The sequence below is a fragment of the Pseudoliparis swirei genome, chromosome 14 (genome assembly GCF_029220125.1).
Source record: "Pseudoliparis swirei isolate HS2019 ecotype Mariana Trench chromosome 14, NWPU_hadal_v1, whole genome shotgun sequence".
Lineage (NCBI taxonomy): Eukaryota > Metazoa > Chordata > Actinopteri > Perciformes > Liparidae > Pseudoliparis > Pseudoliparis swirei.
This window is the reverse complement of record NC_079401.1, coordinates 6,773,957-6,797,456: the sequence shown is the minus strand read 5'-3', so window position 1 is coordinate 6,797,456 and position 23,500 is coordinate 6,773,957. Positions and strand designations below refer to the sequence as shown.

Here is a 23,500-nt window from a genome sequence, read left to right as displayed (position 1 = left end):
CTTTTAACTGTCTGTCAAGGGAAAAAAGGTCCACTGACAACCAAGTAATATGCATATTACTGAATGGGAGATGATGTTTTATCAGGTGGAAATGATAGCATAACTCAGAAAAATTAAGATATTTACATATTGTATTACACATTCATTAAACATGTGTTCAAATAACACAGTATTTTAAATGTGTTGGATAATTATGATATTAAATACGAAGGGTTTGCAGAGGGGGGAAAACGAATATTTAAGATTAAAGAACGATATAGCAGGGAAGTCATATGGTGTAATGCGGACGCTCCTATTGGTGGAGGAGGAGAGAGAGGGCGTGGCTTGAGCGGCGCGTGGGTTCGCTTGGGTGACACAATTATAACAACTTTATCTTCGCGGCCGAAACGCATTTTATTGTCAAATTCTCACATCCTGGATACTGTAATTCGTTGTTCGTATTCAAATAGCGGAACAATATCACTTTGTGATGAAAAATGTGACGTTTGAGGAGCTACCCGGAGAGCGCGCCTGTCCCCCCCGAAAGGATTTACTATATCGAATCGCATCTTTTCATCCTGGGAAAAAGTTTTTGATCATTTTGTTTCCTTTGGTTTTTCTTCTTTGATTCGGCGGAGCAAGCCGTTCGTCCCCCCGTCACGATTTCCCATGCAATCGTGCGGCGTGTCTGTCGCCGTCGCTGCCTGCGCTGCTGCTCGGAGTCTCGGCTCGGCTTCTTCTGGTGGTGATGAGGGAAAGAAAATGGCGGCGGGAAAAGCGAGTGAAACAGAGGAGGACTTTCCGACACTGACAGCCCCGGAGAGGGACAGTTTGGCCGCGATCGACAGGTCGGAACGGTAGCCCCGTGCACTCACGCAGACGCACACTTTGAAAAATATGTGTTTTCCCCTCTTTGCATGTCGACAGTGTGTCCGAGCCGCTCTGCGAGTGATTCTGAGCCGCCTATGTTGTCTTCTCGCTTTGCAGCTCACTGTTTGGATTTCAGAAGCTTCATGAAGATGGCGCCAGAACGAAGGCCCTGTTGATTAAGGTAGTCTAATCTAACCTGGATGTATTTTTTTCCCCCCAGCCGAGTTTGGCACCCTTATCCCCCCCACCCACCCACCCGTGGATTTACTCCAACCTCGCAAGCGAGCGTGCACGGGGACGCATTTGCCCTCAAAGTCGGGAGCCCGTGATTACGCGGAGTGGCCCACTCGCTGAGGAGACCAAGGCCCCTCTATTAGCCACTCGGTTAGCTCGCTAGTTAGCTGCCCTCACCCTGCACCTGCGGCTGCTCGGCCACGATAAACTGTTAGCCAAGCGTGCCTCTCTTGGTGTTACGGCCCCCATTAACGTCAACATATGTCGGTGTTTGTTGTGCAACCGCCCTTCCCCCCCCCCCCCCCGTTAGCTGCAAAGCTAACGTTATTCCCTGCCGCGTATCCTTGTGCACTTGTGCAATTGTACCACCACCAGCAGACACCACAACGTCGTCACGTTTTAAAAAATATATATGTGGCACATTTATGACTTAAAACGTTGGGCTCAAAATGAGAAAAAAGTTGTCGCGCGGGGAACGGGTGCACGGTTTGTTTTTCATTGGAAACGTTATAACGCCGCTATAAACTCAGAAGTCCGGCTGCAAAGTGTTATAGCGTCGGTGGAAGTAACGGTGAAGCCTCCTTCGGGGTGCACCAAATAACAGCTCGCCCCCTTCACGTCGCACGGGGAGGCGAGTGCCCGTCGCGCGTGTCTCTGGCCACGTTGAGCGAGGGTTCGGTTGTTTTGCGACATGTACTCCAGGACGTATTCCGGTCCCCTCTTTTATATTTTTTTAATCGTTAGGAGTCCGAGTTGACACACGTTACAAGCAACGTTAATGGCTGGCCGCTTGTCCAAGATGGCGGGACACGGCGGAGTGACACCGATAGCGATATAAGCCATTTGATTTGAAGGTACAGCTGCGGGTCGTTTGCGTGTAGCCCTCCCTTGTCTTTGCTCTCTGAAGAGACGTGTCCCCCTCGCCGACTCAGGTGGTGTCGGCGTCCTTTGTTTACAGTTTTAATCCCCCACCACCACCATGTTCGGCTATGCATGTGCGAGCTACACGTTAACCGAGACTGCGTCTACTTGTAGGGAGCAAACTGCTGGGCTTACCAGGAGCAACCTCCGCCCCTCCTCCCCTCGCTATCTTGTGAACGTAATCTCGAACAGTGGATGATGTAGAGGGAAGATGGTGTTGACAGCTCGTTGTTTGAGGGGGGTGGTGGAGGGGCGGAAACCGCGGATCTGCTCGCTCGGTGGTGTGGGATATCTCGGAGGTGTGACCACTCGTCCAGCGTTAGCTGCTGCACAGAAGCCTCACTTGCTGGAGATATTTGACTGTGCAATGCAGTCGGACCGGAGTTGAACTGTTTGGTTTGTGTGTTCAAAGCAGAACAAGCTGGTCAACATGTCATTTATTACACACACGCACACACACACACACGCGTGTTATTTTGTGTCCTCGATGCAGTCGCTTGCGGTGGTTCTGGTGTCGGTGATGTTTCGACTGTCGTTCTTGGCATCCGGGCGCTTGCCTTGACCACCTGACTCGCGAGGGTCTCAGGGTTGTCTGTGCGCGTCAAAGGTGACCCCGGTCAGACATGTCAGGTCGCCTGACCTTTGAACTTTGTTCACTGGGCAAGCGCCCGCCTCAAATGTGTTCCAGCTCCACCTCGTATGTCGCTGCATCACCAAACACGGGGGGAACTGTTTGTCGTGTCTTGTGCTCAGCTCCAGGTTAACTTCCACAGAGTTTGCAGAGTTTACCCGGAGAAAGGAAGGAGAGCGCCCGTATTGTATGCTAATGAGTTTGGGTTTTGAGAGAGAGAAATGTGCTGGAGCCATTGCGGTTAGCAGACCATCACATGCTTTCTAGTCCCCCCGACCCCCTATCTGCTAAGAAACCATCAGTGGTTGGTGCCAGCCATATACATACACGAATGGTTTTCTTGTGCCCCCCCCCCCCCCCCCCCAAAACAAACATGGCAAATGAATCGGAACGGGGCCCTCACGAACGATTAACCTCAACGTCGACTGGCGCTTCGAGTTCACGACTCGTGTTATCAGCCGTGGGTTCGTCGTTTCTGGCAGAACGAGGCGGCCGATGACGCCTCCGGTAACTCGGTGGCAATTGTACAAATTGGAACGACTAGATTTGCACTGTGGCGCTCGTCTGGAGCGAGGGGAGTTTGAGTTTCATGGTCCGGGATGGGGGGGGGGGTGGGCGACGATTTATTTTGGTGAAGTTTGCGTGTGTGCCGGGTTTCCAAAAGACTGTTGGGTATTTTGGAACGCTCTTGTCGCCCTTGACTACGGCGCTGCGTTGCGGCTGACCTCCGCTCACTAGTTAGGAGAGTTCATTTTTGCAGAGGATTTCTTTTCTTCTTTCCGCTGGGAATATTAAAGTGTAACTTTAACCTTCCCAGAGAGCGCTGGTCAACAATTTAAGCATAAACACGTTGCTCCGTGCAGGGAGAGAGCACACCGAGTGGACTTCATGATGCGTTAACGTAAGGGATCGGTATAGTTTTAAAGGCAGCTGTTTAACCCCCCTGTACTGTACTCTAGCTACTGTGCTTGGTCCAGCACCTTCTTGTCCGTTGGTGTCGCTGCTCTTCTTCATGACAGCTGGACTAATTTAGCAAATCAATGCTGCTTCCCTGTTGTTTTTTCTGTCAACAGGCTACATGTCCCTTTAACTTACCTAAGATCCTCGTGTGAATCCAGCTCCGAGGCAGCGGCTACTTAAATTTTGTTAAAAAAAATTACAGTACTTTTATCTCTTTATCACCGCCGAAAGATCTCGAATGGAAGTTTTGGTAAAAGCAAAAGAAATGGCAGAAGCATAAGTCCTTATCTGCAGCAAACCTCATTCCAGTTAGTTAGGGCTGATATTTATCTGCAGAGAAGAATGCGAGTCCACACAGAACCGGGAGCTGACGTTGGCCATGCTGTGACTTTCAAAAGTTGTGAATGTGAATTTTCTCTCTCGTGTGCGTGTTCTACCCAACCTCTGTCAAACACGCACACAGTTGAGAGACATTTCATTTATTTATTGTGTCCTCCTCAAGGCCGTTCGCTGCTTTGATTCGCTCATCCTTAAGGCCGAGGGCAAAGTGGAGCCGGAGTTATTCTGCCAGCTCGGCCACTTCAACCTCCTCCTGGAGGATTACCCGAAAGGTGAGTAATCTCTCCTCCTCACACACACTATCCCGCTCAAGCGGTTCGCCGAGTCACGCTCTGCTCGCACGTTTTGTTGTTGTTGTCGTTGTTGTTGTCGTCCGGAGAGTATAAGCCTCCGGAGATGGCTCAGTTCCAGCTGGACATAAATGCTGACTGTCCACTCTTTCCTCGGTGGTGTTGTGGTGACATTGATAAATTCTCGGCTTCCCTTTTTCTTTAAAAAAAAAATAATTGCAGCATTGTCGGCATACCAGAGGTACTACAGTTTACAGTCAGACTACTGGAAGGTAAGCAATGCACACACACACACGCGCACACACACACGCTTTCTCGTTCACTTCGTTTCCACTCGCTCATGCGCAGGAAGCACGTATGATCTCTGGTTGGTTGCACGCTGGCGTAAAATGCGGTTTTCGTTTTTTTGCGACTCCTTTCCTGTTTGGTCGACACTCTGCAGAGAGATTGACAGCTAGTTGTTGTTGTTGTTGTTTTTGTTCTTCTGATCACTAAACTCTACAGCTGCAAGGTTATGTCAATATGTTTAAATTTTTCCGGAGACCTTTTTTTTATTACATTGCTATTTGGTCTTGTAAATCCGTATGATCAGGGTGTTTTATTTATTGTCGCTCTTTGTCATAACAACCTTGCGCCTCTCTCCATCCCACCCAGAATGCTGCCTTTCTGTATGGCCTGGGGATGGTCTACTTCCACTATAATGCCTTTCAGTGGTGAGTACCAACTGTCTCTTTATGTATTTGCATAAACACAGACCACTCCTCCTGGAAACGCTGCTGACTCTCTGATTATTTTTTAAACGGGGCAAAAAAGCCTGCACGCGATCACAGAGTTGTAGCCTGTGTGACGTGTTCATGTGTGCAAGCTGGGGGGGAACCGTGCGAGTGTGAAGCTGTCCTATGTTGTTTCCATGGTGACACCACAACCACAGAGGAATCCGCGAGTGTAAATCTGAAGAGATGAGAAGCGGCAAGAAGACGCAAGCGTCAGCAAATGCATCTATTGTCCTCGACGGCTGCAGGCAACATGCAAATCCAGTATTTTGAAAGACACCCAAGGACACCCTGCTCGCCTGCTACTTTTCTAATAGCAAGCACCTTAATGTACTGCCCTTCCTCCTCCTCCTCCTCCTCACGTGTTCTCTGTTGGGTCACCGCAGGGCGATCAAAGCATTCCAGGAGGTGCTGTACATTGACCCAGGTTTCTCCCGGGCCAAGGAGATCCACCTACGCCTGGGTCTCATGTTCAAGGTCAACACAGACTACGAGTCAAGCCTAAAGGTCGGTGAAGAACGATTTAATGATGCACGTAGATTAGCACGTGTGTGTGCGTGTGTGTGTGTGTGTGTGCGTGTACTGATTTCTACCCGTGTTCTCTCTCAGCATTTTCAGCTGGCTTTGATTGACTCCAACCCCTGCACTTTGTCCAAAGCTGAAAGTAAGCACCTTTTTTATTCATCTCGCATGTTTATTTTTTTATTTTTTTTATTAATAATATTTCTGTATCTGTCTTCCGAATAGTTTTTTCAAGCAGAGCTAATATATTACAAATGAAGCCACTTTGAGAACAAATGTTTTTTAACACCTTAAATGGGCATCGGCCAAAAGCAAAGATGGCAAACTATCTTAGTTCTTTCAACCTCTGCAAACTCTTCACCCTTTCACAATAAGAGCCTTGCATTCGTCACTGTGTTGCCGGGAAGGAGCTCAAATTCCCAGCATAAGGAAACCCGATTAGATGGCTGTACAGTAGCTCGGGGGCTGTGCAGCAGTTTGGATGTTTATCATGTGATGCACCGCTCGGTGGCTCCTGGAATGGGAAGAACAGCAGCGGGGGAACTCAAACATCTCGTTGTGTTCACTGTTAGATTATGTTCAGCTGTTGGAGGGGTTCAGCACTATCATAATCGTATATACCGTTGCCATCTCATCCTCCTCCCGGTATCTGTTACCTTGACAACATCTACATTTTCTTTTTTTGCACCAGCGTTTGCCTCGCTGTACACCCCCCACACTCACTTACTCACTTACACACACAGACGTAGCAAGGGCAGCCCCGTCTCTCTCTCTCTTTATCTCTCTCTCCCCCCCCCCCCCACCCATCTCCATCTGCTGAGAGTCACTCAGGCAGCTTAGATCAGACACTGCAGCGCTCCAGACAAAGGAAGGTGCCGCAAGGAGCACAGCCACCTTTCTGCTCCGGTACACTCAACGTAGACGGGCAAACTTGGCTTTCCGACGCCTATTTATTGACAACGTCAAGGGGAACAAGAGGAGGACTAACCAATAGGAGGACTAACCAATAGGAGGACTAACGCTCCTCTTCAATAACCTCTACTCATCATGTTTCCTCTTCTTTTCCTTTTACAGTTCAGTTCCACATCGCTCATTTGTATGAGATTCAGGTAAATGCTTTTTGCTTCTTTTTTTTCTTTTTATTCAATTTATTGATTCTCCCAAGGACACGAGCAATTGCATTTTGATTTCTGTCATTTGTAACTGAGCCGGTATGTGTTGATTGAATGTAGTCGATGGCAACGACTCATAACTCGGGCAGCACACAGCGGAGGGAAAGCCCGGTTTCCCCCCCCCCGTATTTTTAACCAGGTGCTGACACATTTTGAGGAGGGAGCAGGGTGCATGAGTGGGTGGCGTGCGGGAGGGGATGGGAGATTACTCTCAGCCGATCTGTCGGGGTTGCCACGGAAACAAGAAAGTCTCCCCCCCCGCCCCGCCCCTTTTTATATGCTGGTGGGCTCCCCTCTTTCGTTCTGCTGGTTTCAGTGGAGAAGTACAGTAGCGCTACTGCAGCGCGTTGGCTTACTTGTGCTGTGTCAGAACCCAGCGCTCCAGTGGGAGGGGCTTACTGTCAGCTGGTTGGAGGGAGTGACCTGGAGGGGGGAAGTCGCAGATTTTCAGTTTGAATATTGACTGTTATTCCTCACCCCTCCCCTCTGATCCAGAAGAGATACCGGGCTGCCAAGGAGGCTTACGAGAGCCTTCTGCAGACGGAGGAACTTCCTGCACAGGTGAAGGCCACGACCCTGCAGCAGCTAGGTAAGAGCGTGCACAGCACCATAGATTCTTTTCTTGTTTTGCCTTTACGGGTATTTGGGCAGTTGGTCAGTGGTCGATTTAATGCGAGTCGTCTCTCCTCCAGGCTGGATGCATCACACGGTGGAGCAGCTCGGGGACAAAGCCGGCAGGGACAGCTATGCCATCCAGTGTCTGCAGAAATCTCTGGAGGCCGACCCCAACTCCGGACAGACCTGGTACTTCCTTGGCAGGTACGTCACGCATCCACAACACCAGGAGATGAAGTAACCGAGCTGCATGCACGAGTTTCTTGACACGCGTCCTGTTGCATGAATGTTTTGTGTGTGTGTGTCGTGGCGCGACGCTCACAGCCTGTGTGTCTCTTGCAGGTGCTACTCGAGTATTGGGAAGGTCCAGGACGCTTTCATCTCCTATCGGCAATCCATAGACAAATCAGAGGCCAGTGCAGATACCTGGTGCTCTATAGGGTAAGGGTCCACTTTATCAGTGTGGTGCTATCGATGCCTAAGAATGTGTGTGTGTGGGGGTGGTGCATGAATGGACAAAAAAATGCACGCTTTGCTCATCTCTCCATCTTCATCATCGATTCCTCCTCCTTTGTCGCTCCCTCTTTGCCTCCCTCACTCCCCCTCAGGGTGTTGTACCAGCAGCAGAACCAGCCCATGGACGCCCTGCAGGCCTACATCTGCGCCGTGCAGCTGGACCACAGCCACGCCGCCGCTTGGATGGACCTGGGCACGCTGTACGAGTCCTGCAACCAGCCGCACGACGCCATCAAGTGCTACATCAACGCCACGCGCAGCAAGGGCTGCACCAACACCACCGCGCTGACCCACCGCATCAAATGCCTGCAGGTGGGTGGGGAGGGGGGCGGGCAAGGCGAGGAGGCGCCCGTGCGATGGCCGTTTGGATGCAGCTCCGGTTCGATAACCCTTTGTGCGGCGATAGCGACGTAAAGAAGGATGTGCGGACACACACACACACGCGAGCACACACACACACACACACTGCCAGCGTGTATATCATTTTCTAAAAGTAGAGATTTCCCCAAGAGGCCAGTAAGTCCATCTAAGTGTTCTTCTAGCTTTTCATTATGGCCATTTTTTCGCCCACTAAATTGTTTGTCGTGCCGCCGGTATGAGCAAAAAGTGCAGAGAGTGTAAAACCGCTCCCAGACGCACACGCAGTGTAATAAGCCGTTTTATTGAATTCGCGCTCTCCGCGGGTCACTCGTTCCCCGGCGCTGTTGTTTTGCGCCCGTGTTTTGTAATAACCACAAGAGAGATTGATATGGAGGCAGATACAGATCCCTGAAGCGGCCTCGTGTATGCGCGTGTGTGTGTGTGTGTGTCTGAGATGTTGTGTGCAATTTGTGCCACAACATGTAGACAGAGAAGGGAGGAAAACCCCACTAACACAACTCCGAGATTCCCATGTGCAACCTAAAATGCATGCTGTGAACTACTCCCAGATCTCCTCCGGTGCAAGCCGGTGGTCGGCTCCCGGAGCAGCAGCTGCCGCCGCCTCCTCTCTTTCTGATCTGAAGGGGAGCAAAGAATGGGCCTTGTCACTGTCTCCTCTCCTTCCTTTTGCTGCTCTTTGCAAGCATCCCTATGCAGCCACAGAACCCCCGAAGGCCGGGGGGGGGGACCTGAGAAACTGAATCCAATGTCTAGAATAGTTCCTTTTGCTGCACTTGCCGTGAGGGAAAGAGGAAAAACACACACAGGATCACCCGTGAGGAGTTATTCCTTTTTATTTTATTCTAAGGATCATATTTCCTTTTTAGATTGATACGTGGGGAAGCCCACGATAGCCAGTTCACACGACAGATTTATCGACCGGGGGGGCTGACCATCCCCATGTCTCGTGTGTTGATGTGTCCATCTATAATTTTTCCGTCCCAGCGATGTCATTGTCCTCCACATATGCATGAAGGAATGTCTCATTTCCACCCGCAACGTTGGCCTTAAACCCACGGCATTAAGACAAGCGCAGCGCTGTGTTTTAATGGAGTTGTTGACTGTGTCTGAGATTACCGTTACCGAATGTCCTCCAGGTGCCTCCTCGTGTGGTCGATGGCACAAGTCTGCATATCGTATCCGGCCTAGCGCCACGTGTGTTTATAACCGTATCTATTTATCCATTGCTGATCATTTCCTTGTTTTGAGGTCATCATTTTTTTTTTCCTCCTTCCAAAAAACAAATAAAAAAAGCCTTGTGTTTTTATTTATTTTCTTCACGTCGTTTTCCATTCCCCTAGGCTCAGTTGAGTAACCCCCAGCTCAGTAGCCCCCAGGGTAAAAGTAAAATGCTCCCTCTTATTGAGGAGGCATGGAGTCTGCCAATCCCAGCTGAGCTAACCTCCAGGCAGGGAGGCCTGAGCAGTCCACCACAGCAGGTGAGAGACCAGATAGAGCAACTTGCACTCCCCCCATCCCCCCCCACCTCTCTCCTACTTTCTCCTCTCCCTCCTCCCCTCCCCCTTTGACTGAGCGCACACTCAGCCACGTGGTCGCAGCGTACGCACAGACACACCTGTGGGTCAGCACACGCGCCACTGTCCACACTGAGGGGTAACGCTTGAGCCGAACTCCGCCTTCCACACTGTCTGAATGCAGATGTCTAAAGAAGCCAACAACGACGAGACTTTTCACAAAAACACTCCCCATGAATAGCGCTTTATCTCTCTTTCACTCCCATCGGAGGCCGTTTGACTCGTAAGCACGCTGCTTCTGCTTCATGGGTGGAATTGAACAGGAAGTCCAGGGTCCCGGCTGCTTTATGGCATCTGCTTATTTGGAACGAGGAGGGGTCCGGCCAAGTGTTACCCAGTTCTGCCACCCCCTTTTTTTTCTTCTTTTTCTTCTTCTTCTTCTTCTTCCTTTCCACCTCACAGTAGCCACTCGGCTTCACCCATCACGCTCACGTCAAGTAAAGCCTAACCTCCCCCATCCCCACCCAAATGTACAAAATTCAACAATTCCCCATTCGATTTCTCCTCCTATTAATCATGGTTTAAAAAAAATATTAATCGAATGTGGTATTCGGGATTCCCCCCCCCCCCCTCCCCCGAACCTGCCCCACAAACCCCCTGCAGTTTATTTACAAATCCAACCTGCGGTTTGATCCTAATCTGCTCTGGTTTGGCCTTTCTGAACACATGAAAGTGTTTCTAACAAATTCTCACACTCTGACATTGGACCTTTTTTTTTCTTCTTCTTTTTTGGTGGCTTTTGAACCCCCCCTCCCCCCTCCCCATAGTGTGATCGGTGAGGTCGTGCTGTCGTAGACTAACCCTCCTCCCCCCTTTCAGCTTCCCATTGGCTCTGTCCACTCTTCCTCCTCCTCCTCCTTCAGTAGTTGACTGTAGATGTCCTGCAGCTGCTCAGAGCCCAGCGACGCCCCCCCCACCCCTAGTTTTCATCACCACTCACTCATGCTCATCACGACGGTCCGACGCGAGTAGCTCTGTTTGTTTGTGTGTGTGTGCGTGTGCGCGACCGCTGTTGTGTAACCGACTTCTTGCATTGGAATACGTTGGTTTATTGGCTTTGACTTGGTGAGAGTCAAATCCCGGTGAGACCTATTCCAGTGTGACTGCGTTTTGGAGTGAGGGGCCTTCAATGGGTCAGATGGGACCTTTTGTTATGCAATATTAGCTCGAGATATTACGATGGGTTTTGCTGGGGATTTTGTTTTTTTTCCCAATCTTAAATTGCGCTGCCAGCTGTTTTTTTTAGAGCAACAGGCAACTAAATTCCAGGGGGTCACATCTGGCTCATAGGCGCCCTCGGAGGTAACGGTAAGGCTGCCGGCGTGCACAATGTGTCGTGACCTCTTTGCTTTCAAAGGTCGAGTCGCTCTGTTGTGCACACACACACACACACAGCTGCAAAAAGACAACATGGAATTGCTGTATTAAAAGAAATGATTAGGACATTCTGGATGGCTGCGGGCGTCACTGGGTAACGCAGCGGCGACGAGCTTCCTCCCTGCGAAGCAGCACCCTCCGACACACAGGAGCGGTGACCTCGCTCCACGTGTCCTGCTTGATTGTTGACGTGCAGAATCACAGACGTGCTCTTTTTCTCTCTCCTCTTCTGACTCTCCATCCCTTGCTTTTGCTTTGCTTTGCACTTTGACCTCTTTACACCTGCCGTGTCTTTTCATCCCTTTTGCCACCTAATAAACATGTTTAATTTGCTTTTGACCTCCGCCCGTCCCCCGTGGCCTTTTTTCGTTATGTCCCTTCCATTTACGTTCTTTTCCTCCTTGCTTCGGTCTGCACGCGCTCCCGCCACCCCCCTCCCCCTCCAGGCTTGTAAGCCCAATCACAATGCAGAGGGCGAGGGTCAGTCTCTGCCCCCTCACGCGGGCCCGCTGGGCCAGGCTGAGGACCCGACCTGCCCCGCCAAGAGGAGGAGAGCCTCCAGCCCCTCCAAGGTAAATGACCACCGAGGCGACATCATTCACCTGCTGCCTCCCTGTTGTAATGGCGACAGGCATGCAGGTCAATCTGAACTGGGCCCTTTAGTTAGACCGTGTGCACCTTACATGTCGTGCGTGTTTTTCAGGCTGATTCATGGGTCAGTAACCCACCACAGCAGCCAGTTCCCAACTGGTACCTCTCCCCGCAGAAATTACAGGTTAGTCCTATCTTCTGTCTCATTTGACTTTATGGCCAAATGCTTTTTTTTGGTGCAAACTCTTTATCTGCTGTCCGTCGTCAAGGCTCTGGAACAGTTGCGGAGTAACCGGGCCAGCCTGAAGCCCCCGCAGCTTCAGATGCTGGGGCAACTGGAGGCTCAGTTCGCTATGATGCAGCAGCACCAGCACCAGGTACAACAAAACCGTCTGCACCGCAGGGCCTGTCGGTCCTCAAAGAACTATTTCACATCCAAACCCGTGTGCAGAGCAACCATTGTGCCATCTCGTTACAAGACAAAGGAGGACAATGTAGTTGTTCAAACGAACCGGCTGATCCGGCGTGAGAATGTGAGCGTCGGTGATGTTCCTCACACGGACTCCAGGGTTGACAAACGCTCGTTTCCCTCTCCGTTTCTAGATGAGACAGAACGCCTCGGGAGCCCCGGCGCGCCCCTCGCTCCCCAACGGCCCCTCCACCAGCGCCGCCGCCATCAACTGCCTCCCCTCCCCCAGCCTCCACCCCACCCGGCCCCACCCGGGGCCCCACCGGCCCCTCTGCCCGCCGCAGCCGCTGGCCAACGGGCCCGTGGGCTCCGGGCCACACGGACACTCGGACGCCCTGCCCGCGGGCAACAGTCGCAACAGCAGTAATTATCAGCCGGGGCCCGCGGCCACGGGACCCAACGGAGACGTGCCTTACCTGCAACCCGCCGGCGGCGGTGGCGACGCAGCACTGCTACCTCACACCTGCACAAGCGCACAAACACAGGAGGCCGCGCCGCGCCAGGCCCTGCACCTAAACTCCTCTCAGGTTGGGCCCTCGTTCGTCTTTTCTCTTCCTTCCTTGTCTGCTGCTCAGGTTAGAAATGGAAATATATAATTCTGCTTCATCCGGCTGACCCACTTGACTCCATCGAGGGGTGTCATCTGTGAAATCCCTCCCCCGGGGCTGTAAATGAAGGGATTCTTACGCACTTCCCTCGTGCCGAGCCAAGATAGACTAGAAATGGGTCGGGCTCCCAACTATTATTGGCCCCGATCCACACGAGGATCCTCAGGTACTTTACCTGGCAAATAAAATGTTGTGAGCGCCGTAACTTCCTGAGTAATGACATCCGTTGCTTCCTGCTTCCCCCGTGTAACGCTTGCTCTCTTCTTCCTCCCAGGGGCTTCAGAAGGGGTGTGTTCCACATGCGGCGGGCTCCAGTAGTGAGGGGACCCTCTCTCACCCCCAGACCCCCAACTCCTCCGTCGCCCCCGTGCACCCCAACAATCAGGTTGGACATTCCACGAGTGTCCCGTCGCCGCGACAGCAGGCCCACAACCACCTCCCGTCCCCGCCCTCCCTCCCCCACCCCTCTACCTCAGGTGGAGCAGCACCCGGTGCGTCCGCTACCAAAGATAGCAGCGGCGCCGCGTCCCTCGGCAACGGGGCCGCCAAGGGCAAGGCGCCGTCGCCGAGGACGCCCGTCGACGGCCTGGCCAATCACGTACTCTCGGGGGGCGGCAAGGGGGCAGAGGGCGGCGAGAAGCCGAGCCTTAGCGCAGACAATCCTAGACTATCTGCCCTGCTGGCAGGGGGGAAGGACCCCGCGGAGGGCGAGGCGGCGGCGCAAGGCGCGGCGGCGCTCGCCACGACGGAGTCCAACAAGAAAGTCAACAACATCCACCCGGCCGTCTTGCCCTCCACCCCCCACGCACAGGGCAGCTCGGCTGCCTCCTCGCCCATCTCTGCCATTTCCACCGCCACGTCCTCGCCCAAGTCCTCGGAGCACACGCAGACCGGCGCCCACAGCCCCGCCACCACGTCCGCGGCGCCGGCCGTGAACGGCGACGGCAAGGGGGGCATCTCAGAGGACTCGCAAAGCCCGCTGAAGGCCGAGCCGCCCACCGGCACCAGTCTCAAAGCTACGCCTCCACACGGGCACGGTTCCTCGTCCTCGTCGGCGTCGTCCTCGTCATCCTCGGTGTCCATCTACCCCAGCTCCATGGACGTGCTGAAGGCCTGCAGGTGAGACGGAAAACCCCCCATTTGAAGACTGCCGTGTTCTGCAACTGTACAGAGGTTTTACTTTTTTCTTTATCATGGCTAGAAAAGGTGACTACTGTTTGAAATATTTCGCGCATGTTTTTTTGTGAGCTGGGTTTTGGTCTGTGTTCAAAAGAAAGGGGGGGGGGGGAATCAGTTGAGCGCTGTTGTCTGTGTTGAACATTGCCTCCTCCCAGTGGAATTCCAGAGCTACTACACCACCAAAGGGAAAAACTTATGTAACCGCAAACGACACCGAAGGCTACTGGGCAGTCTTGTTGCCATGCAGATATTATTTAGCACAGATTATTCAGTGGCATATTCTCTCCAACCCACCCCGCTCTCCTTTTACAGATAATTTGTCAAATGTGGCGCGTCGCCCCGCGTGTCGTTTATTCTCCAGTAAAATGGGCCGCCGAGATTATGGATTTAGTTCTCGGTGTGTTTCCGATCGAAGGTGCCGCTCCTCTTGTCGGCGTTCCCCCGTGTCGCTCCCCACCGTAACGACGTCTTTCTGCATTGTGTGTGCGTGCGCAGAAACCTGGGCAGGAACGGCCTCTCCAACAGCAGCATCCTCCTCGACAAGTGCCCCCCGCCCCGGCTGCCCCCTCCACCCTCACCAGCCCTGTCCAAAGACAAGCTCAACCCCCCCACGCCCAGCATCTATGTGAGTGTCACCCAAAGGAGCCTTTTTTGTTTTTTAAAACGTCCCGTTTGTGTTGACCTGATGAGTCTTGTTCATTAAAGCAGGTGGTCTTAGTGCTATTTGATATCCTTTAACTTCCTGTTTCCTGTCTGTGGACCAGCTGGAGAACAAGAGGGACGCTTTCTTCCCCCCACTGCACCAGTTCTGCACAAACCCCTCCAACCCCGTCACTGTCATCAGAGGACTGGCGGGAGCACTCAAACTGGGTAAGTGCTTTCTTCGACCGCATGGTAGACGGTATATCGCAAAAGACCCTCCGTGTTGTTGTTGTTGTCGTTTATATTCTCCTGTGTGTTTTTTTTTCCCACGGCAGACTTGGGCCTGTTCTCCACGAAGACGCTGGTGGAGGCGAACCCGGAGCACCTGGTGGAGGTCTGGACGCAGCTCTCGCAGCCCGCCGACGAGAACTGGGACACCGCCGGCACCAAGAAAATGTGGCGCTGCGAAAGCGCCCGCGCCCACACCACCATCGCCAAATACGCCCAGTATCAGGCCGCCTCCTTCCAGGAGTCCCTACGGGTCAGTGGCGCTTCATCCTCTGCCCTCCCGATGAAACCAAACGGGTTTTCACGTCTACGCTAGCGTGCGGCCGGCTTCATGCGTTTGTGTCGTTGTTTTCAGGAGGAGAACGAGAAGAAGGCGCTAAAGGAGCCCTCGGACACCGAGCCAGCATCAGCAGAGAGGTACCACGTGGTCTTCGTTGTCTTTAGTACATGAAAAAGGGCTTCCACGTTTTGAGTTGGCATCATTTGCAATTAAACGTGTGCTCATTGTAGATACTGTGTGTGTGTGTGTGTCTTCAGTGTCGCACGCAAAAGAAGGGGACCCCTGAAGCACATCAAGTTCGGAACCAACATCGACGTGTCGGACGAGAAAAAGTGAGCACAGACCTGGATCGGTCGCCTTTTTTTCGGACGCTTGGGAACCACTTGGTGACAACTCGTCTCCTCCCCCCTCCAGGTGGAAACAGCAGCTCCAGGAGCTCAGCAAACTGCCGGCCTTCGCTCGCGTCGTCTCAGCCGGCAACCTGCTGAGCCACGTGGGCCACACCATCCTGGGCATGAACACCGTGCAGCTCTACATGAAGGTCCCCGGGAGCCGGATAGCGGGTCAGTACGCAGACCTCCTTCCGGGAGGTCAAATGAGCGCCACAGTTTTGGGCCTCGCCCGTTTCAAAGAGGTCTTGTCCCCCCTCTCTCCCCACACACACACACCAGGTCACCAGGAGCACAATGACTTCTGTGCCGTCAACATCAACATCGGACCCGGAGACTGCGAGTGGTTCGCGGTGCCGGAGCACTACTGGGGGGTGATGAGCAACTTCTGTGAAAAGTAAGACGGGGCACGTTCAGAAGACAAGAACCAAACCCCCCCCCCCCCCCCCCTCCGTTCCTGTATTCAACCCCGACCGTCTTCTCCACCCCTCCCAGAAACAACATCAACTTCCTGATGGGCTCGTGGTGGCCCAACCTGGAGGACCTGTACGAGGCCGACGTGCCCGTGTACCGGTTCATCCAGCGCCCGGGCGACCTGGTGTGGCTCAACACCGGCACCGTCCACTGGGTGCAGGCCATCGGCTGGTGCAACAACATCGCCTGGAACGTCGGCCCCCTCACCGGTACGGCCCCGCGGTGTCGATGCACGCGCTGTTGTGGACACGTCCGTCTGATGCGATTCAAGAAACGCCTTCGATAAATGACGTCTGATGCGGTGACCTTTACTGTGATATTTGAAGTTCTTCTCTGCCGACTGGTGACCTTTTTAGTTGATTACCGCCGGATTTGAGTCCCTGTCTGTGCATATTTGGGTTTTTTTGTACCCTGGCGCGAACACACACTCCCATAATAACCGGTGCACCTGCATAATTATGTCAAGTAATGTCAAGTCCTTGTTCTCAGCCCACCAGTACAAGCTGGCTGTGGAGCGCTACGAGTGGAACAAGCTCCAGAGTGTCAAGTCCATGGTTCCCATGGTGCACCTCTCCTGGAACATGGCGCGCAACATCAAAGTGTCCGACCACAAGCTGTTCGAGATGATCAAGTGAGTCCTTTGAGGCGGTTTGTCCGTGTTGCCCGCGAGCCGGCTCGTCTTCATTTGGTTTAACGCGGCCCGATGCGCCGCAGGTACTGCCTGCTGCGGACGCTGAAGCAGTGCCAGTGGGTGAAGGAGGCCCTGGCGACAGCCGGCAAGGAAACGGTGCTGAGGCCGAGGACCCGGGACGAGCCGGCCCACTACTGCACCATCTGCGAGGTCAGTCGGCGCACGCGGCTCCCACTCATTTCCGCCGTGCGACTAAAATGCGTCGGCGAGTCCTTGACATTTCGTTGTTTTCGCGACGCCGGAGGATGAAACGGCAGAATCCCCTTGAGCTAATTGAACGCCACACTAATGGCTTTAATTGGAAGGCAGGGCCTTCGGCTCTTTCGCTGAGAAAGTGTCCAATTAAATGTCGGCCCGCCATTGTGTCCCGGAAATTGCGCTGATATTCACCGGCCGCCGAGCATCTCCCGGCGTTTGTCTCCAGATGACATCATCGCTGCGGCCTCAGATTAGATCAAAGCTCTGTCCCATATAATAGAAGTGGTATCGAAGCGGTTCAGTTGGCGCCGCCCCCTCACGCGTGTGTGTGTGTGTGTGTGTGTGCTCTGCAGGTGGAGGTGTTCAACCTGCTGTTTGTGCGCCGCGAGCTCCTGACCAAGAAGCAGCACGTGGTCCACTGCCAGGACTGCGCCAGGAAAGGCAGCGCCACGCTGGACAACTTTGTGGCGCTGGAGCAGCACAGGATGGAGGACCTGATGCAGGTCTACGACCAGTTCACATTAGTAAGTCCCCCAGACCGAGGGAGGGCGGGAGGGCGGGCGGGGCTAGAAGCGCTCGTTTCCTCCTTAAAAAAAACAAAGGGAAATTCCAGTCCATGCATTAGTCTATCTGAGTAAAAAAAATATTCAATTGGCCAATAAACCAGTTTACTCAACTTGTGTTTTATTTATTTTTTATTTGAGATTTTTTTAAAAACCAGTACTGATGTTTCCACTTGACACCAGGTTTCCTGTGACTGCTTTTAACAGATACAACAAACACGGAGACAGGGGTGTTATATAAGAAAAAAGGTGACGGGTGTTTTTCCTCTTGAAAGTTGTACTGTTGAGCATGCACTTTGTGAGCATGTGGAAGTTGTGTTTCCTGCTTCATCATTCGAGTGAACGTATAGCAACGTAGACGTGTTTGTGACAGGAATACAGTCGTGTTGACTGAGGCTTCCGGGCTGAAGAATTCCAGTCCTTTATTAATTCCCCACGTATTTCCTCTTCCTCCGCAGGCCCCTCCCCTTCACTCATCTTCATCTTGACATTAGGTGACCCCCCTCCCTCCCCTGCCCCCTCTCTTTCCTCTTCGTCTTTGCTGTGGAGCCGTGGAGCCCATTCACAGGAACTCGTATTAAGAATAGAAATTAAACGGAACGAGCGAACATCTACATAAGCGGACCATTTCTGATATTCAGGAAAGCCAAGGCCGTCTCCACACTCCTCACCCTCCATCCCCCCCCCCCCCTCCCATTATGGCTGGTCTCCATAGCGACGGCCGGAGGCTGAGGCGGCCCGAGTGCGTCTGTCTATGCAACCTGTTTTTGAAGTGCTGGGGCCCGGCCCGTCCAAAGGGGGGCGCCACCGAGCTCGCTGACGGGACTCGTTTCTCCCTTCCCCTCCCAGCCCCTCTAGTGACAATGGTTCAGCCCTGTTTTATTGGAGGACTTAATCAAAAAACGGTTGGGAACCAAGGGAGGAGTGGGACTCTTAATGCGTGATTTAAAAATGTTTTGTAGATACTTGTTAACTGTCACGACTGGCCACACCACCCGTAAGAGACGACTGACTTGACAAGCTTTCTCCCTCTCCTTTAAGTTTTCTATTCTGGTAACGGGATGAAATGTCGGGCTTTGATTTTATAGAATTTCCCCAAAAATGATGTTCAGTTTTCCCTTCTAAGGAGCACTAAAGCCTAACTGGTCTTTTTCTATGGTAGTCATTTTAAGACTCTTTGGACAGCAAAATCTCCCAAAAAATTTGTAATGTGAAGAGTTATGGTGATATCCTTTCTTTCTTTTTTACAGCTTTTATGTTTTACATTTTGTCTTGTTCTTTTCAAAACTATGACGTTTTGTTTGTTTCTAGGTAAAACGAAAAAGTAGAGGAAAAAAAACCGTACTAGCCAAGTCACAAAGAGAATGGGTTGCACATAGACTTATGGAATAAAGTTTAATTTGTGATTTTGTTATGTTTCTAATCTTGATGTAAATTTACACTATTTATAAATACATATTTATTGCTTGAAAATATTTGTTGATGGAATGCTGTTATTTTTTTCCAGAGTACCTGCCATTTAAATTGAAGGAGTTTTGTCATTTTAACACGACTCCTCTTACATTTTCTATATATAAATAAAAATTGCTTAGCAAGCATTGTACAGAAACGGACATTTAAAATTGTTTTATTGTTTGAAGAATGTTTTATGAGTCAATAAACACAACGTTGTCAAATTATCCATGCTTTTCTTCGGCTCGTCAAACCTACCACAAGAGTTCAGAATACTTTGGCATCAAATACAGAATATATAAACATGTGGAACATGGACATTGATGCGAGTGAAGGCCTGAAACCCAGCAGACAATGTAGCTGTACACTGACACACAGAATCCTACACTGAATGCCAGGTCCAGGACTTACCCTGGGTCTCAAAATGTCATTTTTATTGAAGATAAAGTTCAATGTCCTCTAAACTACCCATACAGTCGAGCATTTGCTCCTTCAGAGGCTTTTTCCCATTCAATTTCTATGAAATTTCAAACACTGCGTGGTAGAAAATGGAGAAAAAAAACTGTGTTTGTGATACAAGTGGAAACCGCCATTGAGAAGGGAATCCAAATGCGTCTGAAAGTCCTGCGGGGGGGCGTCGGAGAACTTGAAAGGAGAGCTGCTGTGGAAATGGAGTGGCTGCCAGCGGAGACCCAGTAGCCAGATGTAGCTGCTGCCAGCCCCACAGGATCTACACTGACTACTGAGCAACCGCTGGGCGCCGTGGCTCTGCAGCGCCGGCTCGGGAGTCAAAATGGCCACACGGCTGCCACCTTTCAGTCGAGACGGGGAGGAAACCCAACGTGTGTGTGTGTGATGCAGGTGATGAAGTGGCTAAGAATATATACATATATATACACACACGTTGCCTTAGAAGTCTAATGGAGGATTAGAAAACCCTTGAAACCCCTTTTTATTTGAGCGCAGCTGAAAACAGTTATGCTGGTGAGAGAAGCTATAAAACTGGCCTAGCTTTGAGCTTGAACAACAACAGTTATATATATTTTTTTTAAACAACAATAATAATAATTACTTCTAACCTTTTCAAAGTCTTGACTATACAGGACTGTCTCAGAAAATTAGAATATTGTTATAAAGTTCTTTATTTTCTGTAATGCAATTAAAACATTATTAAATATTAAAAGAATAAAAGGCTTGCAATATTTCAGTTGATTTGTAATGAATCCAGAATGCATGACATTTTTGTTTTTTTAATTGCATTACAGAAAATAAAGAACTTTATCACAATATTCTAATTTTCTGAGACAGTCCTGTATGTTCTATTCATTTTGCAATTCATTAGAGAAATAAAAGTTTTAGTTTTTATGGAAAACAGGAAATTGTCTGGGTGGACCCCAGACTTCTACGGTGGTGTATATAAATATATACCTCAATTAAAATGTGTAAACTGTGATATACACAATCCCATAAACTTTTCCCATAAATGCTCTGCCAAACTTTTGTGTTGGCAACAAGTGGTGAACCGCTAACAACGTTGAGAAGGACTCACAAAGCCGTAAAATAATCACCCAATGATTAAGACATGATAAAAAAAGATTGTTTTCAGGCGGAGGTGCATGCGTTTAAGAAGCTTGACAGACGTTTCCTCCCTCCTCTCCTCCTTTTCCCTTTTAGAGTCTATGGTCCCTCCGCTCCCCCGCCGGAACCAAGATGGCCGTCTGTTGCGGCGACCATTTTGCCTGGCGCAGATGGGCGCCTCCTCCGTCCTTTCCTGCCGTCTGAAAGTCTGACGGGAGACCTGAAGAACAGAAAGACATCGGAGATGAGAATCGGTTTCATCGTAAGAGACGTTTCGACTGTCAAACTGAACATGTGATGAAAAAAATGTGAACGACCCAGTTGGGAAATTAAGAATCAAACATTTTATAATTCCACATTTGAAAGTAGAGCTGAACGTCGGTCGTAAAGTGAATCTGAAGTGCGCACGGCCTGTATGGAAAAAAAGAAAGAAGCAAAATCGTGATTCTAGGAAACGAGATGCCAGTTTAAGAACAGGAAGTGTTCATCAGTTTAGAAGATTAAGATGAAGACTTCCCGTGGGCTGTCTGCAACGACAAAGACAGGAAACCTGAGTTCTGCCAGACGGTGACAATAGTGCTGCATGTTAAGGGAGACGGGGGGGGGCAGTCCTTTAACTCCTCCCTGTAGGTCTCCCACCTATATCCTCTGAGGTCTGGCAGTGATCCAGCAGAGAGGTATGTGAACTTTGCTTGGCCCGGACCCCAACACCCCCCTCCCCCCCATCCAGACCTCCTAACAATGTCTCCCTGTGTCGCAATGGGGGGGGGGAATAGGAGAGAGCAGGAGTTAAACCAGCAGTGTGTGATCAATGCCCTATGCCCCCCCCCCCTCCACCTCTCCTTCCTTCCTGTTCCCTCCGTCTCTGCTCTGGCGTTTCCGCCTTTGTGGCCATGACTGCTAATTTGAACCGGTCCGATTGTCTCGTGCCCGCGTTTCCCCCAGCGATGTATACGGGCAGTAAAGCAAGTGGGTCAGTGCGAGATTAACACACACACACACACACTGGGCCCTGACCTCTAAACATATCTGTCCTCTCCATTCATGCACTCCCACCTCTGTTGCGAACGATCCTCCACCGATTGGCTGTGACTCTCAGCCAATGGCAGGGCTTCCTGCGGCCCATTCATAAAACCAGTGGGTCATGATGTGGCCTTCATGCACGTGCAGGAGAAAAGAAGAGGAGGGCGTAACAGTTTAATTGTGCACGACAACTTTAAGTTACACATCAGTTTGACGTGCGAGTTCCTGGCACGTAAAAAAATGGATTCAAGAAAAATAATAAACGCACGCTAAACTGACGGACGCACTCTGGGGGCGTCATCAGCTCATTCCCGTTTGTGCATTTTGCAAAAATGTGTGAAATTCCAGGTGAAATTGAATCCTTAAAATGAAAGGTTTTGAACGTGTCCTTGAAAGCCCCCCCACACACACACCTCCCCCCACCATCCCGCCCGACACGACATTCCTGTGTGTTTAATGAGTAATGAGCCGAGGGCCCCGGGATAATTTCCCCTTTTTTTTGTTTTCTCAGGCTATCGCTCTCACTCTGTCCCTCCATCGCCGTCCGACTCAAAGGCACGCACACACACACACACACACAAGTTGAAACCATTCCAGTGTTGTTTCATCCCCCCTGTAATTACGACCCCTGCTAGTTTTCTGACCGTTTTCAGGTTTAACTGCCCCCCCCCTCTCTCCTCCACCTCCTCTTCCTCCCTCTCCCCCTTCCTACCTCGAGTTCCACGTTACTATAAGTGACTCACTTATATGGATTCTAATGCGTGACATACACAGACCTATAGCTGACAGGGAAAGATGGGCGGGGGCTGAGATATAACTTGGTAAAAACACAGGTACGAGTGAAAAATACCACACTTCATCCCGGCATGTTAAACCACACAGCGATTATGAATGAGCAGCACATATTGCTCAACGCACAACACGTTCTCTGTAATCTGGGCATGGATGCAGATTGCTCGTCGCCGCGGGATACCGACTCACCCGCTCAACAATTACAAACCGACGCCTCAATCGCGCGACGTGATGGGGAGGCATGTTGGCCAAAGGCTATCCGAGATTTAAAAATAAAAAAAATAGAGGTGCTACCCATCGCTATGGAAACGGAGAGTAATTAGCACAGAGTGCTGTTCAGAGAGAAGCGCAGAGTGAGAGAGGGAGTGTGATTTCATTCTTTTTGTGCGCATGTGGGATGTTGGCCTGCTTTCAGGGGGATGAGATGAGCAACCGGGGGGAGGAGGAGAGGGAGTCGTGGCTGTTGCAGGTTTTCTGGTTTCATAACTCCCTCCGTTCCTCCGCGCTCACTCCATCTTTCCCGTGAATTTGATTTCAAGAAAGTGTGCCATTTTTTTTTCTGGAGGAGAGGGGTCTGAATTCCTGAGCGCTGCTTCTGCTCTGCTGCTGGTTCAGCTGTTCATCTGGCTCACGCTGCTATACCCCCCCCCCACCCCTCATGTTCCACGGAGGTGTCCGTCCATCTGGTGGTCGTGTGATCGGGAATTATTGACGAAGAAAGGCACATCTTCCCATTGGGTTTCCCGAGCATCGGAAAACAAAAACATGGTTTTTTTAAAGGTTGTGCCGCCTTTAAGTGCCTTTAATTACCTTAAAAAGCACTATATAAATTAAATGCATTATTAATATTATTGTTTTAGAAATTAGATGCATGCAAGCAGGGAGGGGTGGGGGCGTAAAGACAGGAAGCGTCATGGGAGTGAAAAGCAACTGATATTTGATGTCACCAAGAGGTTTTTTTTATTTGGTGAATAAAGTTACTTTTATATGGCATCATATCGTATATATCCGACCTGGCGAAGGCTACTTTAAAAGTTAAGTGGTTTCTAACTGTTATTATCCTTTCCAATTGCTTTATTCATAAAAAAGGGACTCGGCACCTCCGCATGTACAGTGGAGCAGCTGGAAG

General features: G+C 50.9%; 1 protein-coding gene and 1 long non-coding RNA gene across 7 annotated transcripts; one reads left to right on the top strand and one right to left on the bottom strand.

The window, feature by feature from the left end:
* The first annotated feature begins 364 nt into the window (after window positions 1–364).
* Window positions 365–19,205, top strand: LOC130204434 (lysine-specific demethylase 6A-like). Of its 6 annotated transcripts, none has more exons than XM_056431167.1 (31): window positions 365–827; window positions 967–1,030; window positions 4,098–4,206; window positions 4,447–4,496; window positions 4,879–4,937; window positions 5,384–5,504; window positions 5,607–5,661; window positions 6,594–6,628; window positions 7,187–7,280; window positions 7,384–7,510; window positions 7,649–7,747; window positions 7,915–8,134; window positions 9,544–9,681; window positions 11,601–11,726; window positions 11,858–11,929; window positions 12,015–12,122; window positions 12,349–12,741; window positions 13,097–13,941; window positions 14,497–14,626; window positions 14,766–14,871; window positions 14,979–15,184; window positions 15,287–15,348; window positions 15,469–15,543; window positions 15,626–15,774; window positions 15,883–15,997; window positions 16,096–16,283; window positions 16,564–16,705; window positions 16,789–16,915; window positions 17,317–17,487; window positions 17,734–17,775; window positions 17,985–19,205. In XM_056431167.1, exons 1-31 carry the CDS (start codon window positions 649–651, stop codon window positions 18,012–18,014), a joined length of 4,437 nt encoding a protein of 1,478 aa, XP_056287142.1. In that variant the 5' UTR covers window positions 365–648; the 3' UTR covers window positions 18,015–19,205. The 6 variants fall into 6 exon arrangements, with proteins under 6 accessions (XP_056287142.1, XP_056287145.1, XP_056287141.1 ...); XM_056431170.1 differs by having other exon boundaries at window positions 17,710–17,775; window positions 17,985–18,002; XM_056431166.1 differs by having other exon boundaries at window positions 17,734–18,033.
* Window positions 19,206–20,214: 1,009 nt separating this feature from the next.
* LOC130204445 (uncharacterized) lies at window positions 20,215–21,694 on the bottom strand. The gene is made up of 2 exons (XR_008833660.1): window positions 21,613–21,694; window positions 20,215–20,776 (listed from the first exon to the last, which is right to left on the bottom strand). It is a non-coding gene; the product is annotated as an uncharacterized LOC130204445 (long non-coding RNA).
* Window positions 21,695–23,500: the final 1,806 nt, after the last annotated feature.